Here is an 18,417-nt window from a genome sequence, read left to right on the forward strand (position 1 = left end):
TTACAGACCATTTTACCTTCATTAAATCCAACATGAGTCCATTGATGATGCCCAGGTACCTTCGATCAAGCGTTTGAGGATGACTTACAGAAGGAAACTGCAACAAAAACACACACATATATAAATTAAATAAAGAGGGAGGACTAAAGTATAGAGCAGAACAATCGCACAATTCATAACAAATATAGAATACTTAAGATGAGAAAGCATTAAAAAAGGCTAAAGCATTAGAATTACTAAATAGAAAAACTGAAACTGAAATAAAAACTATGGGTTGCGTCTTGCTTTGGACTTGACTGATAAACTGACATTGGCAAACTTCATGCTTTCTAACTTTATCTCAGTTTTTTCCCCTTTATGTTGCAATTAATCTGCTTAATGTACATATAAAATACAAGAAGTTTATATCAGTAGTCCCATATTAATAATTATGACCACACAGTCTGTTTACAATGTCTATCATTGTAACATGATTACATCTACCAATGTCTTTATACAGTGTGTGCATATATAGAGAGATATAGTGTGTCTCTTATTATACAGTATACTGTATAGTAGTTGTATATAAAGTAATTGTTATATTGGATATTAATGATGTCCATCCCTGTATACATTGGATTGATTTTAATAACTTCAATGTACTTGAAATGTGCACCAAGCACTAGGAAAACACAAGTATCGGATCTGAACTCGGTTTCGGCAGATACTTAATATTCAACACCTAAAATCAGAGGCACAAAAAACCTGATAGGGACATCCCTAAAAACAAAGTAGCACTTAAAATGTGACTTGAGTGTCCAAAAGAGTCCAAATGTATGTGTCAGTGTATGCGCATGTGTGTGAATATTATGTACTGTGATCAGCCCTGTCAAGGCAAAGCCAGTTGTGTTTCACACTGGCACATAGCGATACATGAGTCATAGACAGCCACTTATTCAGAATACTGGGATCCGTGCCATAGGAAAGGAGAGCAGAGAAGAGGCGAGGAGAGGAAAGCACAGAACAGAACAGGACAGAGAAGAAGACAGGTCCTTACTCTTAGTCCAGCGAAACGAGGGTTGTTGTAAAACAACTTCATCTGCTCTGGTGGTAAGGGGCCCAACACCTTCTGAATGGTGAAGAGCTGGTCGATTTCACTCTCGCCCGGAAACAGGGGCTGCCCATCACTCAGTTCTCCCAAAATACACCCCACTGACCACATGTCCACCGCCTTCCCATATGGAGCTCTGTGAGAGCCAAGCAGAAGACAAATATAAGTCAAGAACTGACCTTCATCCAAGTTCTCGATTTCCATAAAGATTATTAGCATTTCAAATACATGAAGTTAAATACATGTTAAATGTAAATGCAGGTAAATTCTAAACATATCAGTAAAATAGTAAAATCCTCAGGTCGTTCCAAACCTGTATGAGTTTCTTTCTTCTGCTGAACAAAAAATAAAATACTTTGAAGAATGCTGGCATCCCAACAGTTGCTGGTAGCCTTTTTCCATACTATGAAAGTAAATGGCTACTGTCAACTGTTTAGTTACCAGCATTTTTAAAAACATTACTTTTGTGCTTTCATAATAAACTGATACAGGCTGGGTGAGCAAATGATGACAGAATTTTCATTTTTGGGTGAACTATCCCTGTAAAATTAAAAAAAAAGTTCCATTTCCTAAGTGAAAATTACAATGGTTACTAAAAAGATAGAAAATGTTTCTATTTAGGATGTTTCTGTAGCCCTTAGTTCCCTAAATATAGCCCTTTCAAAACAAGTCACCTGTTTTTATCACCTGAAAGACAGAAATCACAAGTCTGTTTGCTTAGAAAAGTAATAGAAAGACTTTTCAAAGCGCCATTCATGTCTAGCACAAACAGTGCAGGACGAGTGACATACTTAGGGTTAAGGTTTTGTTCAAATCCCAACTCTGAGAACAATAGCACCATTAAAATTGAAAGAGGGGTGAGGAGAAATGCATGCAGAGACAGAGGCAGATAGATAGACATAACACTGAGACACAAATCTTTGCACTAACACACAGCAAGAGGGAGGGAGAGAATATTTGTGTGGGTGGAATTTAAATGGTGAGAGTTTCAAAAAAAATGTTCCACCGCATTCATCTAGTCTAGTGGCACACACTAGAAAATAACGCTTCAATGGCGACAAGGACAAATAATCATGCACCGCACTCCTGATGTCACATCTAATGGCTATATCAAATCAACATTTTTAAAAAGGATGTGCCCTCATTGAATATTAGTGCTTGGTTTGAGGGAAGTTTGATTTTTTCATGCTTTTTGGCTTCACTGATGAAGAGATTTTTTGTCATGTCTCTGTAAACAAAGTTTATTAGAAATCACTTTTAAAAACAAAACAGGAAGTACAGATATGAGGACTTACCCAAGGAGCAGTTCAGGTGAGCGGTACCACCTGGTCGCCACATATTCTGTGTAGTTAGCATCGCTGCCTTCAGAGAGATTGCGGGCAAAGCCTGTGGGGTTGACCAGACGGGATAGAAAGATTGTAAGGAGAAGAGCAAAGAGAAAGGGTATCGGGGATGAGAAACTGCACATAACATTCAGAGGTCTTAATTAATCTCGTCATATTCGTCCCTCTAAAAATAAAAGTCTTAGAAAGAAGCCTGTGGAGTGAGTCATGCTCAATTTTCATGGCATTCAGCGTGGAGGCAAAATTTAACCCTGAGTGGATATATACATTTCATCAGGAGCAGAGGCACAATATGTGATTGATCAGGAACTGAGACGATAGATATCCTGTTTTGACTGTATCTTCCAGAGTCACAATACTACCAGCCAGTGTTGGGAAAGCTACTTTGAAACTTATTGTCAAGCTACTCAAAATTGAAATCACAGTGAAGTTATTCTTTTGAAAAAAATTTACTATATTTAGAGTTTACTACTGATCAGTTTATTGGGCAAGGTTATTTAAGGGGATTATGTTGTAAACATATAACATATTATAACATTTCTTATATCCATAAGAATATGTTATATCCATTATATTCATTATATCATCAATTATAATTAATTTATCATTTATAAACATATGTAATGTGTTTATATAGTTTATTTAAACAATTATCATTGGTCATTTCTATGATTCTATAATCTTATCATTTACAATTATATCATCTTAATTTATAAAAGAAGTGTGTAGTGTTTTAATTTATTTAAAAATATATAAATAAAAAATACAATGTATATGTTTGTTTTTTTTTGATTTGTTTAGTGTTATATAAATAATTATACATATATAATATATATGTATATGTATATATATGTATATAATATATATATATATATATATATATACACACACATATATAGTTTTATTAATAATAATATAATATAAATATGATGCAACCAGATCAGTATTTATCTAGCATAAAAACCATAACTTGAACAGTCAAAAACTAAGATGAACAGCAGCATTTAATGCAATATATTATGATGTATAATTCTATGCAAAAATAATATCATACAAAAATACATAGTTAGATTTTGTATAATGCTACACAAAACTACGTAGAAAAGTATTAAAAATAGCGATGTTGGAAAATGTTGTTGTCACACAACACTGCATAGCTTATTGTAAAAATAGTTACTAAAAACACTGAAGTACTGTCATGCTATAATGAAAAAGAGAGTAGGGTTGCTAATATGAGTAAATTACTCCCCAACACAGTCCTTTTCTGTGATATTTCCCCAGTCTTTCATTTCTGTCTATGAAATCATATATCTGGAATGACACAAAATCAACTCAAAATTTGCATTCCAGAGAATAAGCTCTGTCACTCCAACCTCTGAGTACTGTGTGATTTGGACAAAAACAGTTTAATTCCCTTCCACTCAAATCCAAATTTCAGGTCTTTTTTTTTTTGTTTTGTTTTCAGACGTCACTGCGGAACTCATGACGCCTGGAAAGGAGACCAAGCATTCAGCGAGTGAGATCAGTGTGAATATGGGGGTGGAGGGTCCTGAATCAGACGAGTGAAAGCCTTTGCTCACCAAAATCACACAGCTTCAGGATATCATTGGAGCTGATGAGGAGATTTTCAGGCTTGATATCTGCAGATTAGATAAAAAGTTGGATATTTTCTTAGTGAGCTCGATTTGTGTTGAAGACTCAAACAAAGATTACACCATCAGTATATAAAATTTTTTGAAAATGACATAAAAATAGATAAAATAATCACAGATATTATCAAATTTGAGTCCTAATGACCGTTAAATCACAACTTCCTTAAATACTATCATATTCTGTTTTAAAAAGTTACAGAATTCAACTCAAATACAAAAATTAAACAAAACACAGACACATACGTAATAAAACACAATAAAAACAAACATTAAATTACATAAATGAAGGCAATCTATCAAGGACACAGAGACGGTCATACCCCTGTGAACGATCTCATTTTTGTGGCACCAGTGAATAGCTTTGATCAGCTGACAGATGTAGCTCCGTACTTTATCAGGTGGTGCACCATTAGGCAATTCCTCCAACAACTCCAGCATATTCTGAAATATGCAGCAAAACACAATCTGAGGCACTATAGTTCTATAGTTCAGACCACTAGAAGTAAATAAGAACATTCAGAGAAGAAGTGTTTTGCGCTGACCTTCTCCACATATTCAAACACCAGATAGAGTTTTCCCCGTCGACGGAAAGCCTCTTTCAGTTCTACGATGTTGTCTTGCTTAAGCGTACGGAGCATCTTGAGCTCTCGTAACGTCGTCTCTTTAACTTCCTCATTCTCTGCCGGAACACACAGGAGGTTAGGCAAGATTGAAAAGGGGCTTGTGTTTCCTTGAGTAAAACAAATGTGCTATGGAGCTCTCAAAGTAAGATGACATTATAAAAGGCACTTCTCACAAACAAGGTACACTTTTTTAAAGTATTATGAATGCAAATCGCATGTCTTTTTGTTGTGAAACTCAACCATCTATCACCAAATGAATCAACATGATGACATTTGTCCATTTAATTTTGATATTTATCTTTAGAGAATTAAAACAACACAAGTCAGGTTAAAAAATGTATTTACAAGTCCCTTTTTTAAAAATAGCAAACTTCTTTTAATTCTGCTCAACATTTTACAATCATTGGGTAAAGCATACATAGCTATCCAAACAGAGCCTTGGAGTAAATGATGTGAATTATACTTCGTGTCATGGTAACCACAAGAGTATTGTAGTTCAATTCAAAATCTCCAACTAGTAAACTGCATGGATGAATAAAGCAAGCATTTGGTTGTAGCAGTCTTTTACCTTCGCTGTCCTTGAACTTCTTAATGGCCACAAGCTCTTTTGTCTCCTGCAAAACAGATATGTAAATCAGTCTGAGCTCTTTCTCAAACACAAGCTTTATTAGCAAGCAGTTAATGGACTCGAGATGTAAAACAAACAACTGAGAGTTGCACAAAAGGACTGAACCTAGAACAACCACTTTCCGGCTATATCAATGGGGTATTTTTCATGACAAAGCCCCTGACTATGCTTCTGCTAAATGGAACAATGTGCCTGTTTTCAAAGAATGGATAATTTTATATTCGGATGTCTAATTATTAGGCGGAAACATTGCATGCACATATTTAGCCGTGGGTTCACCAGCCCTCGCGGTGGAGAAATGTTCACCCACTGCCAGTCACACAGAGTCCCTGTCATCTGTGGTGTTGGACGAAGCCTCTTTTGCCTATCTTTGTCATTCAGAGCTCTCAATTTGCACTACAGCACCCTTCACAGTGAAAGCATTAATGGTATTACCACGCTAGTTGCTAAAACCCATCCATTTATCACAATTCTACACAGTAAACATTCACTCCGGACAAATTCCAGTCATTATTATAGACTATATTGCCCAGGAAAATGGATATTAAACCATTTTTCTTCTGGATTCTGTAGCCTGTGTATTTCAAAGGCAGTATAATAACTGTCAGCAGCAAACATGTCTGATATAAAGGGAAGATAAATCTAAACTGAGAGAATTATTTGGCATAGTTGCTGATAGACTTACTTGTGAAAAGGTTTTACCACATTTTGTTGTACCAAGGTAATACAACAGTATTCACTGAAGTACCTTAGTGAACCATGTAAATGCATGTTATATGAATAAGGTATTCATCCGGTATTAGATGTATAGCCCTGTTTTTTTTTTCCACATCTACCATGGTAATACTATGTACCCTGGAGTAACATAAAATCTAATGTTAATTCTTTCAGTACTCTCTCTGTCGCGCTCTCTCTCTTTCTCTCTATATATATATATATTGGATAACGTGGAGTACCATATAACTGTTCAAAAGAAATTAACATTTTTATTCAGCAAGGACATTCATAATGTTCTTTTAAGCTTCTATTCACCAAGAAACTATATCATTGTATCCAAAAAATATATAACGTATATAATATTCAGCAGCACAGCTGTTTTCAACATAGATAATAATAAGAAATGTTTACTGAGCACCATATCAGCATATTAGAAAGATTTCTGAAGGATCTTGTGACACTGAAGACTGGGGTTATGTTGTTTTGATTTAAGATTAAATTAAATTTTAAATTTTATTATATATTAAGGCAGATGGTTATAATTTTTAATTGTATTTTTATTTTACAATATTCAAGGTTTATTTTTGATCAAATAAATCCAGTCTTGGTGGGCATAAGAAACTTCTTTCAGAACCATAAAAAGCAAAAAACAAACCCTTACCAATCTCAAACTTTTGAACGGTAGTGTAATATATTTCAAAGCACCACACAGTTTCCAACACTGTACCACCTCAGTACTTTTTATAAAGGTTATCATGTCAAAAAGCAAAAACAATGCACATTTTATAGCACTATTTTTCTGTTTTCAGAAAATTCTCCAACTAAAAGACAACTCTTGGACAAAATCCATAAAATGCCCAAACCCTGAAGATTTCAGCACACGGCTGAGGCCAGAATTTGAACCAGCTGCAATTAGACTGAAAGAAAATCCCAACTGAAACTCCCACAACAAGGCTGGATCCAGGCACTAGCTCTACCTGACGCCTCCGGTGCAGTAGCAAGTGCCTTGAAGGCTTCCTCATACACATCCTCCGCAGTGGAACTACAAGTCATTTTCACTTAAGCACAGCCTGTCATGAGCAGATATGATTCATGATCAGAAATGATTAAGAGGCACAGCATGCATGTGGGGCTGGATAAGAGTGTAGCTTTTCCATATTGAGTTACCCAGACCCCTGCATGGGCTACTTGCAGAAAGTCCTGGCTGCTTTAATTACACTGCATGGTCAGGATTTTATTATAGGTCTAAAATAGTCAGATCATGGTTATATTGTCCTTTGATATTAAAATCATTTTTGTTAGCTGAGTACAGCAGCAATATACTCTGATAAAGGGTTCTTTTTCAGGTTGGCACTGAGCAGGAAGTCTCTTTAGAACAATTCTGCAGGGTTTTGACAATGGCCCTGTGTCCCAATATGCACACATATCTGTGCTAGCAAGTATGCAAAAAGCAGTATTGCCTAAATGAGCATCTGTTGACATTCGGAACTATGCATCCCGGGGATGTTAAAGGTGGGGGGAAAAAAATAAATAAATAAAAAACCCGTTCAAATCAAACATGGTCGATAAAGTAGGTCTACAAATATATTCACAAACACACTTCTTCAACAGTTGGGAATTTCTTCCTCAAATCAAAGGGATAACTTGCACCCAAAAATGAAAATTCTGTCATTATTTATTCACCCCCATGTCATTCCAAATATGTATGACTTTTTCTTCTGTATAACACAAAGGATATACAATGAATGTCAAGGGGGGTCTAATGCAGTGTTATTTTTAGTATTATTTTTGTACTATTATAGTTTTTTATAAATTTTTTAAAAGTTAAATAAGTTTGTTAAATTTTGTTTACATTTTAGTTAAATTTAGTTTACATGTTAATCATGTTTTCCTCAAATATATTATTTCAGTTATTTTTTTTCTTCAGTTTAAATGCTTATTTAAAGTAATTTTAGCTTTTCAACTTAAAAATAATTTCAGTTAGTTGCCTACGCATCATTTAATTTATTTTTATTTAAGTTTTTAATAAATTTTACAATTTTTGTTTAGTTATTTGACTTTTTCATCTAATATTTCTATTTTATTTCAGCTTTGTCTGAATTACCAAACCTGTTTAAATAGTTTTAGGAACAATATTAACCCTAGTTCAATGTCAATGGACCGCTTTCAAAACATCTCCTTTTGTGTTTCAGAGGAGAAATAAATGCATACAAATAAATAAAAAAATAAATGCATACAAGTTTGAAAGAACATGAGAGTGAGTTAATGACAATTTTCATTTCTTTGTGAAGTACATAAAGTGAAAGTACATGAATTTCTAAACATTATATAATGTGTTTTTTCTTGATTTTTTGTTCGGTATTCTGTCTCTATACGTTAAAATAAACCTACCACAAAAATGACAGGCCCTTCATTTCTTTGTAAGTGGGCAAACTTACAAAATCAGCAGCTGATCAAATAAATATTTTCCCCACTGTACCTGTATATTGGGGCTGAATGAGTCATGGACAGTGAAGAAAGCGGAAAGGTTGGGGAGATCTGAAAGGTGTTTATGAAGAAGCTGAGAGTTTCATAGCTTCGAAACCCACCACACGTGGCGTCCATGTCTTATATTTCTAATAACCATGGAGACCAAGTCATGGTTGTATTTACAAAGGTGCATATGTACTAAAAATATGCCTTTACCTTCCAGACATAAATCCTGTGATAATACAGAGTGACATATCTGATATTTGGTGACAGGTAATGCAATCTTTAGCTTGTTGTTTCCATTTTAGATTACAGTATGTTAAGGTATAGGTCAAGTGTACCTGTTAAAGACAGGTCAAGCTGTTGACTTTGGTTTGTTGATGGGAACATAAAGGGACTGATGGGGGTCCAAAGCACTCAGACCACTTAATATATCATTACTGTGACTCACAAGGGGGTCCATGAAAGCCGTGTGTCTATAAATCTAGCATGGGCAGATAGTAGGATTACAAGTGGCAAGATTGTTGTTATAATTCGTTAGCTTCACAGATTTCTTCACAGCCATTGTGGCATTCAGAGGTTGGGAGGTCGGATAATTCGAGATATTTCTCTTAACATGAGTGCAAAAAGTCAATAATTTAACTTTACATGCATAGACATGTTCCTACTTGGATGCATGGTTCTGTTATGGTAACTTGTTTAGATGCAATTTTATAGATAAATATGTCAGAACACGTTAGACAACTTTTAGTATCGCTTACGTTAATAATGATGTTGGCATCTGTTCTAACATCTGTACGTTTGGTACAACTACGCTGTTGAAAAACCGCACAGATCTCATTTCATATTGCCAACAAAGCTGGCACAAACTTAATTGTCCTTGCTGCTAAGACAGGAAACAAAACATCTCTCATGCCAAGCTGGGTTCCCTGAGCTGGCAAGGTATGGTGAACTCAAACCCCGTTTTGTTGGAGAAACAGTAGTTTCACAGCTAAATTTGATATCTTCTCCATTCATGTGGTCTCTATTAAAGAGTTATCTGTATTTAATCCTCTGACTTTTTTCAGCGCTTCTTAATGGAGAAAAAAAGTAAAATGTAAAGAAAGTGCAAATTTTGAATTTAAATTTGATACCAATCAAACATTTTTGAAAGAAGGATCCTATGGTCTCTGAATTTACTTGATCAAAAATACAGTAAAAAGTGTGAAATATTATCACACTTTAATAAATAACTGTTCTGGTTTGATATATTTTAAAATGCAATTTACTCTTGTGATAGCTGAATTTTCAGCAGCCATTTCTACAGTCTTCATTTCTAAAATGCTGATTTGATACTCAAGAAACATTTCTTATCAATGTTGAAAACAGTTTTGCTGCTTCATATTTTTGTATATCTTTTCATACATGATATATTTTTAATGTAATGTTTAATCAATTTAATACATCCTTAATAAATAAAAGTATTAAAAACACTTAACTTACTGACTCCAAACTTTTGAACAGATACATTTCTATTTCAGATACACTAAAAACTCAAATCAGTCATGTTAGATGCTACAAGTTTGTCATAAATTATATTTAACAGTTAATTAAATTATTTGTGTTTCTAAAGATTAACTTTAGTGAGTGTTGAATGATGGCAAAGGTAAACTAAATGTAAATGATGAGAAATTAAAAATTGTAAAAGAAATGTAAGCAGGACCATAATTGCCCCCCCCCCCCCCCACAAAAAAAGAAAGAAAAATAAATAAATAATCAAAAAAAAGTTTTGTTGACCAATTTGATTCAGCTTTTCCATTCCCACACACCCTAAATTCTCAGGCAGTCCTGCAGGGTTGTGCTAGCTCTGAGCAGTAGAGTATAGGGCATCGCATGCTGTCTTCCATACGATCCATACCATGGAACAAGAGTGTCCCACATATTGATTGTGTTCCATTGACTACGCAGCCGTTGTTCTATTAATACCACAGACATGTTTACATTAGACACATGGTGGGGCAGCATAGCCTTGAGAGCCACACAATGACACAGGCACGTTTAAGTCCTAAATAATATCCTGTAAACGGTGATTAGAATCCATTTTAAGCCTTCATGATGTTTTCAATTTATTACCATGCCGGCTGCTGGATTTAAAGCGCCATGCTGCTCCTAAAATAATGCTTGGGTGAAAGAAACAACCAACCATTTCATTTATAACATAGGCTTACTTGATGGTTGTAGATTAAGCCCACCCAGCCAAACACTAAAATTAATCACTGCTCACAATTTGAGTCTGCAATCTAGTAGCTTTAATATCCATGGTCTTTTATTAGACTTTTGATCTTCAGATGACTGCTTTAGAATGATCTTAAAAGTATAAAAAGTTTAATAAAAATTTAGAAGAAGTTTACAGATGCCAAAAATAGCACACCTAAAATTAAAATTATCTACAAAACAAAGCTTCCAGATTTTTTCATTGTTTTGTAAAGATCTCTCTTAAGGCTGCATTTATTTCACCAAAATACAGTAAAACTATGAAATATTATTACAATTTCAAATAACTGTTTCATTATCCATTTTAAAATATATTAAAATATAATTTATTCTTAAAGCTACATCTGTTACATAACATATTGAGTTCATGGTTTAATTAATAAAGAAACACAACAAGTAATTTTGAGTAAAATCAACAATACTCAAAAATTTTGTCAAATTAACACAATTTTTTAGGACCCAAGCAGATACCACGTCACGAACTGGATTAACTTTGAAACACACAATTTGTAATGGCCATTTTAGAAAACCAGATCTCAGAAGAGGACTGCTGTTATGTGAAATGTGACTGTTATGTGAAATAAGTAGAGCTTTTCTTTATCATATATTTTAGATATCGAATGAACATTTAAACATGAACGTGCACGCCAGAGTCACAACTTTTGTGAGACCAAAATACACATTGTACGGTTACTTTTATGAGAAGAATTTTAAATAATGGTGAGTGGCAGATTTTTTGGTCCATGCGAAAACAGGATGGTCCACAGTAGTTTTATTTCGCTGTCTGACACACCCTAAATGCATGAAATTACGGTGCGGTATAAGATCACGAAGAACAACAACAACAACAACAAAAATTCTCAGCAGTCTGCCTTTGATTGTAATCGTGATACAGTTGACGTAAATTTACCAGTGGTAGTTCAACATACTGCATGATATGCAACATACGCATCATATGTTAGCGTTGTATCAGTAGTTCTGTGCGTATATTAAATTAAAATTTATTAAATTTATGCATTTAGCAGACGCTTTTATCCAAAGCGACTTACAGTGCATTCAGGCTATCAATTTTTACCTATCATGTGTTCCCGGGGAATCGAACCCCCAACCTTGCGCTTTGTAACGCAATGCTCTACCACTTGAGCTACAGGAGCACTATGTAGCTAGTATATATCGGTAGACAGGCGTTTTATAGCCATTCCAGTAATAACCATCAAATTATTTTACTTGAGTGCTGTCCAGACATAAGCGTTTCTGCGCATGCACACACATGAGCAGTCACACACCGCGAATAGTGAACCAAGATCTTCGCAGCTAATTGCTCTTAAACTGTTGAATTCACTCAAGTTTTACATAAACAGTCGTTTACATCCTAAGTGAATGTAAACAGAAAACTGTAGGTGTGTAAGTATATTAAATCTGTGCAATTTCATTAATGTTAATCAACACAATAAAAAAAAAAATCACTCACTGCTCTCGACTGATTAACTTTAACTTTGATTTGAATCAGTGTATACTGAATTCATACAGTAAAGTCTACTGAAGTTCCCAAAAATTCTGAAAATCCCGCTCACTTATTTTAGCATTTAAATGTTCATTGTTCACTGTCATTACTGTCATGCATTTTATTTTATTTTTAATATTAATATGAATTTCTATTTCTGTTTGTACTCAGGATCACAGCTTGATTGTTTTCCTATCAGAGAACACTGACAATCTGATTGCACATTATTACCAGGTGAGTGAATATGGTGAATTTTACACCAGCCGTGCCACGGCTTTCTGCGCCACTTCCCTAAAGATAGGCACCTAGTCTATTTTTAACCGACACTGCGCCCAAGCCGCACAGCAAATACAAAAAAAAAAAAAAATCCTGTCAATTTCAAAATAAACACCCTGTGCAGACTCCCGATCATATTTCACATCACTATAGTTAAGAAGCCAGAAATAGATGATGAAAGGGTTCATCCTCAAAGTTGAAAAACACATGGTTATATGACACCGCAAATCCTTTTTACAAGGACAAATTCAAAAAGGACAAGGCGTGGAGTTTAAATGTAGGAGTTGTATGAGTGGAATAAACCGAATTTAACCGGACAAAATGTAAACATTTAGCCAACCATGTTAGAACACACACACAAAAAAACGCTTTTGATTAACCTTTATGATTAAATGCATGTCTGCAAGGCATCTTGCTCGCATGTACTCAATCTTCCTCACTGTCAGTACAGGCGATTCTTACCTCCAATATACTGAAATGCTTCTGGTGTGAGTTGGCACCGTGTGGAGGACAGAACAAAACCTAGTCTGAGCCATAACGCGCCGCAGACGTTTGCAGTGTAAACGGGGTAACTTTGAATAACAAGATGTTGAATTTTTTTTTACTTAAGTGACTTGTTACAATTTTTTTTTAAAGATTTTTAAGTTGCATTTGTAAAAAATAAAGAAGTCATTTAATATTCACCAGTTGTCTGTTGTCTTCCACTCATTGTTATATATAACTAATTTAAGTATTGAGCAGTACCTAGGTATTTTAAAATACAAACGCTTAAAATTATCAATCTAAATGAGCTTAAATTTTATAATGGGATAAGCAAGACTTTTATTGTAGAAATAACTTAAATTTATTAGTAAAATCTACTTAAAATATTGTTACACCAACTAATAAATTTGTTCATTGGGATACTCAAATATTTAAGCATTGCCAACTAAAGATTTTAAGGTAACACTGCTTAAAATTCCATGTGAAATTTATTTAAAGAGCAGGTCAGATGGTATTTTAAAGTGTCCCAATATTGTATTGGAGTCCCCTACATCAGGTTTAAATGCATCTAAGGTCAGAAAACATTGTAATTTTCTCAGAATAGACATTTAATATTAGAGTCATTTGCCAATGATTAGGAAATGATTCGTTTCAAGCAAGTTTGGAGCAAGCCCCTCCCTTTCCTCAAGCCTACTCTGCTCTGATTGGTCAGCTGGCCAAACCTGTTGTGATTGGCACAGAGATGAGTCCTTGAGCCAGTTAGCCAGCGCTACCATTGACAAAGCACCTTTACATAAAACAATAATATAGTCAATCCGTTCTTATAATGACATAAATGACACTTATGCAAGCGAATCGTGCCCACAGCTAAAGTTTAGCTGCTAAACTGTGAACACTAGGTGGATACGTTAGCCGAGTGCTAACGTGACTAACTGATGAAACAATACAGTTTATAAACCAAAATATGTCTAATGTAATGTTTGAAGAACGACAGACAAAAGACACTCTGTCTTAACTTTTAATCAGAACGCAGAACAGTTGTATCACAGGAGCACCAGCCGAAATCACTCATCTCTCCCGCGTTAACGCTGTAACTGCCAGTGCAGCACAATAAACAGCAGTTTCACAATTATTATAAAGTCTGTGTGCTACACTACATTCTTTATTATTAAACAAAGTAATTAGAACAACGTCAGTCTACAATAATAGACATATTCTTAGGTTCACTGGTAATTTTTAGAACTACTTCAGTAAGACAGTAATATCGTGCTTTACCTGGAAACCTAAAGCTGCACTAGGTATACATCACATATTGGCACAAAATAATTATATTTTGAGCACTCAATTGAAAATGAACACCTAACGTATCAATTGTACTACTTACAGGTCATGGTTCAGAGAGCTTGTTAGTCCAAATTAAGAAGATTAGAAGCCAACGAAGATAAAAGCCCAGATTAGAGAAGCAGTTCTTGATAAAATGACATGCACACAACAAAAGGCTCAAATTGTATTTCTGTGGTATCCTTGAACACCGCGTCTTCTCAACATGATGTAAACGCACTAATAGCAAAAGTGTTTGTGGGCAGATCAGACTCTGTTCGTATTTCGCGGGCAGGCGGGGATTATGTAAATGTGTTACCCAGTGACGTACAGGCAAACAGGCAAAAGAGTCGAAAATATAACGACTCGTTACGGCGATTCAGAACCGAATCTCTCTTTTGAGAGACAATATCTTTATTTATCATGCACTTTTTTGATTAACAACTTTGCAGATTGTTTTTATTTAAGGATAGCTACGTTATAAACTGCAAAAGAGAGATTTTTCAAAAACCCATCTGACCTGCTCTTTAAGAAAAGGGATGCAAAAATGATGCACTATATTTAAGTAAATCTAGCATATTATTTTTTTCAGTGTATGATGGCATAGCTGTTTTTTCAACATTACTACTCCAGTCTTCAGTGTCACATGATCAAAAAATCAAGAAATAATTCTAATATGCTGATTTGAGGCTCAAAAAACAATTCTTACTATTATCAATTTTGAAAATAGTTGTGCTTAATATTTTTGTGAATGCTGTGGTCATTTTTTAAAAGAACAGTTTAACAAAGTTTAAAAGAACAGCATTTATTTGAAAAAGAAACTTGTAACATTTGTTACATTATAAATTTATTTTGGTCACTGTGGTTTAATGTAATGCATCCTTGATGAATAAAATTACATTTCTGACTCAAAACATGAGAACAGTAATGTATGTTAAGTGATTCTGGTTAAAATGACTGCAGGCCTTTAAAAACCAACTAAAATGTTTGAGGAATATCAATACAGTTCTGCCTTGCAAGAACTAATACAACTTCAATTACCATATTTGGTCATCCAAGCCATTAACAATAAAAAAAAACATCACAAATAAAAGCAGCATGTTTGAACATAATACCTCTTTATCCAGCTTCACGTCCAAAATGCTATCTTTCCTAACGAAACAATATCTCTCTATCTTGGCATTTCTGTCACACACAATCTTGTCCACGGTGCCTTGCAAAGTCATCTCAACACAGCCCTCCACAACCAGCGTTCCCACTCAAGGTGACCTATTTAATGCTAATGCACACTCACGTCCCCTCTTCCTCCTCTGCCCTCAATTTGACTGATACGCAATAAAAATAAATATTCTTCTCCAAGGGAACAAGCTTTTAAATTCAGATGATCCCCGTCACTCACAGGACCGCACAGGCCTTGCACGTCTACACACATCTGAAGAGAGCATATAAAGCACCCTTATTGAGCTTCACATAAACCGCAAAATCAAAGAGTCATTTAATAGATCTTAAAACATGAGATGTTCAAATGCTAATCAGTGTGGGTGTGATTGCACATTGCTGACAAATAAATAAATTGCTGCCTAGCTGCATGCATTTGATGTTTTTTTTTCACTCATTTTAATGAAGCAAGCTTTAAAACAAAGTGTGGAGACACTAATAGAATTTAAGTGACCATTGCACTAGACCGAAGGACTTTCAGACTATCTGACTGACAAATACACAAGAATATTAACTGCTTTTTTGAATATTCAAATGCAAAAACTACTAAATGAAAAGTACACAGGAACATCTCAACCAAAGGCGAGAACAAACAGCAGTTTTTGTTGTTTTTGGTCATGCACAAAGGGCCTTTCACGGCCCCTGTTCGCTGGGATAACATCACTTGGGTAGACTTGAGAGAAACAATAGAGAAAGCCAATGCCAGTAGTCAGAAACAAGAGTGTTTTCATTGGGGAGTGAAGCACTGAGCTTTTAAAAGGTTTGCTTGTGAAGTCTGCATCTCAAAATGCACTTCTAGGAACGTACATACCATAGTACAATGAATATGTTTTGCTTTACACATATTAATTATAATGTATTTGTTCCTTTATTCATGTGTACATGTTTTCCCTTAATGCACATACCCATGTTATGCTAATTTAATATTATTTTGCTTTGTAAAAAAACACTATGACAGTTACTAGAGTTAATAAACAATCATTTACACTGTTCCTCTATTAACAGGCAAGCTCAAATGATGCAACTTCTAATACAAGATTCAGGTTTTACCAGAGCAGACTTAACCGCTTTAAGTTTTTATTTGTGCCTATTAAAATATTGAACAATACGTGCAATCTCCATTAAGGGTCTAGTGGATGTGTGACAATGGATTGTTTGTATGAGGATGTGAGGATATGAGATGCACACTGTAGCTGAATATAAGTTTGTCAAATATGTGAACGGAATGTGCTTTTATGGAAATCAATATTTACATAAATGGTGCTTGTTTCAATATATGTTGGTATGGAAAAAAGTACATGAAAATAAATCCCTATTCTATTCTACTCTATTCAAGCAATATCATGTATGCAAAAAAGCTGAATGGCTTAGTACAACAGCACAAAATTATCAATTTGGTATCGACTGCCTTTATCCAATAGTTGTTTAAACAACAAGGTAATATTCAGTAATTTACATTTTAGACACAACATGACAAGTTACTTTGTGTATACACTACCACTTAAAAGTTTGGGGTTAGTAAAATTTGTTTTTATGTTTATGGGGAAACAAATCTGGTCAGACTCAAATTCTCACTATTATCAAACCATTAACTATGACTTTTGCCTCAAACTCCTAATTTGCTGTTTATTAATAGTAAGGTAGTGGTTAAATTTAGGTATTGGGTAAGATTAGGGATGTAGAATATGGTCATTCAGAATATGTACTTTAAAAGCATTAATAATCAGCCAATATGTTAATAGGAGGCATGCAAATAAGCAACTAGTTAATAGTGAGAATTGGTCCCTATACTAAAGTGTTATCAAAAATCTCATATGCTTACCAAAGCTGAACTTGAAAAATTAATTTTTAACTAATTTTCAGAAATAGTGTTTTCTTGTGAAACATACTCCAATAATTTATATTTACAACCTCAAAAATATTTTTTACAGTTTGCATTTATTTGATAAAAAAAACTGTAATATTGCTAAATATTATTAAAGTTTTAAAGAACTGTTTTCTATTTTAATATGTTAAAATCTATTTCTGTGATGGCAAAACTGAATTTTCGGCATCATTACTCAGTGTCACGTCATCCTTCAGAAATCATTATGCTAAATTGTAGAATAGTTGTGCTACTTAATATTTTTTTGTGGAAATCCTGATTTTTTTTTTTTTTAAGATTCTTTGATGAATAAAATGTTGAAGGAAACGTGTAGCACTTTGTTTTATACCAAATTATATGTAATATCTATTTTTTATTTAAAAAGTGTTGAGATTTTTTTTATTCTTTGTTATAGAAAATTAAGATGTTCTGATGAAATCTGAGAGCTTTCTGACCCTCCATAGACAGCCTACCACGATCAAGGTCCAGAAAAGTACCAAGACCATCGACAAAATATTCCAATGTAACATCAGCAGCTCAACCGTCTATGTACTTTTTGTGTGCAAATATTTTAAAACTAAAATAACAACTTTATTCAACAATTCTACTCCTCCGCGTAACCCTAGTCCCATTCTGGAGAGTATCACGATGAATATGCGTGCTTTGAACTGCACGTAAACAATGCATGCGTGTGGTGCTGCTGACGTGGAATACAGATCTTGTTTTTTGCGCAACAAAAGGTATTCTCGTAGCTTAAAAAAAATTCCGGTTGAACCAATGTCATCACATGAACTATTTTGTCGATGTTCTTGGTATCCATCTTGACCTTGAACGTGGTAGGACCCTGACCCTTGCTGTCAATGGAGGGTCAGAAAGCTTCATTTCTGTTCCGAAGATGAACGGTCTTACGGTTTGGAATGACATAAGGGTGAGTAAATAATGAATTTTCATTTTTGGGTGAACTATCCCTTTAAAGA

General features: G+C 34.4%; 1 protein-coding gene across 3 annotated transcripts in view; it reads right to left on the minus strand.

Moving 5' to 3' along the window:
• The window catches only part of cdkl5 (cyclin-dependent kinase-like 5), a 35,964-nt gene that overhangs the window by 13,962 nt on the left and 3,585 nt on the right, over positions 1-18,417 (minus strand). For all 3 annotated transcript variants that reach the window (XM_042733993.1, XM_042733991.1, XM_042733994.1), the window contains exons 4-10: positions 5,277-5,322; positions 4,628-4,764; positions 4,406-4,526; positions 4,014-4,073; positions 2,386-2,476; positions 1,037-1,226; positions 17-97 (exon numbers count right to left, since the gene is read on the minus strand). In XM_042733993.1, coding sequence (XP_042589927.1) covers positions 17-97; positions 1,037-1,226; positions 2,386-2,476; positions 4,014-4,073; positions 4,406-4,526; positions 4,628-4,764; positions 5,277-5,322 — 726 coding nt within the window. The remainder of the gene's footprint in view (positions 1-16; positions 98-1,036; positions 1,227-2,385; positions 2,477-4,013; positions 4,074-4,405; positions 4,527-4,627; positions 4,765-5,276; positions 5,323-18,417) is intronic.

The sequence above is a fragment of the Cyprinus carpio genome, chromosome B11 (genome assembly GCF_018340385.1).
Source record: "Cyprinus carpio isolate SPL01 chromosome B11, ASM1834038v1, whole genome shotgun sequence".
NCBI classification, from domain to species: Eukaryota; Metazoa; Chordata; class Actinopteri; order Cypriniformes; family Cyprinidae; genus Cyprinus; species Cyprinus carpio.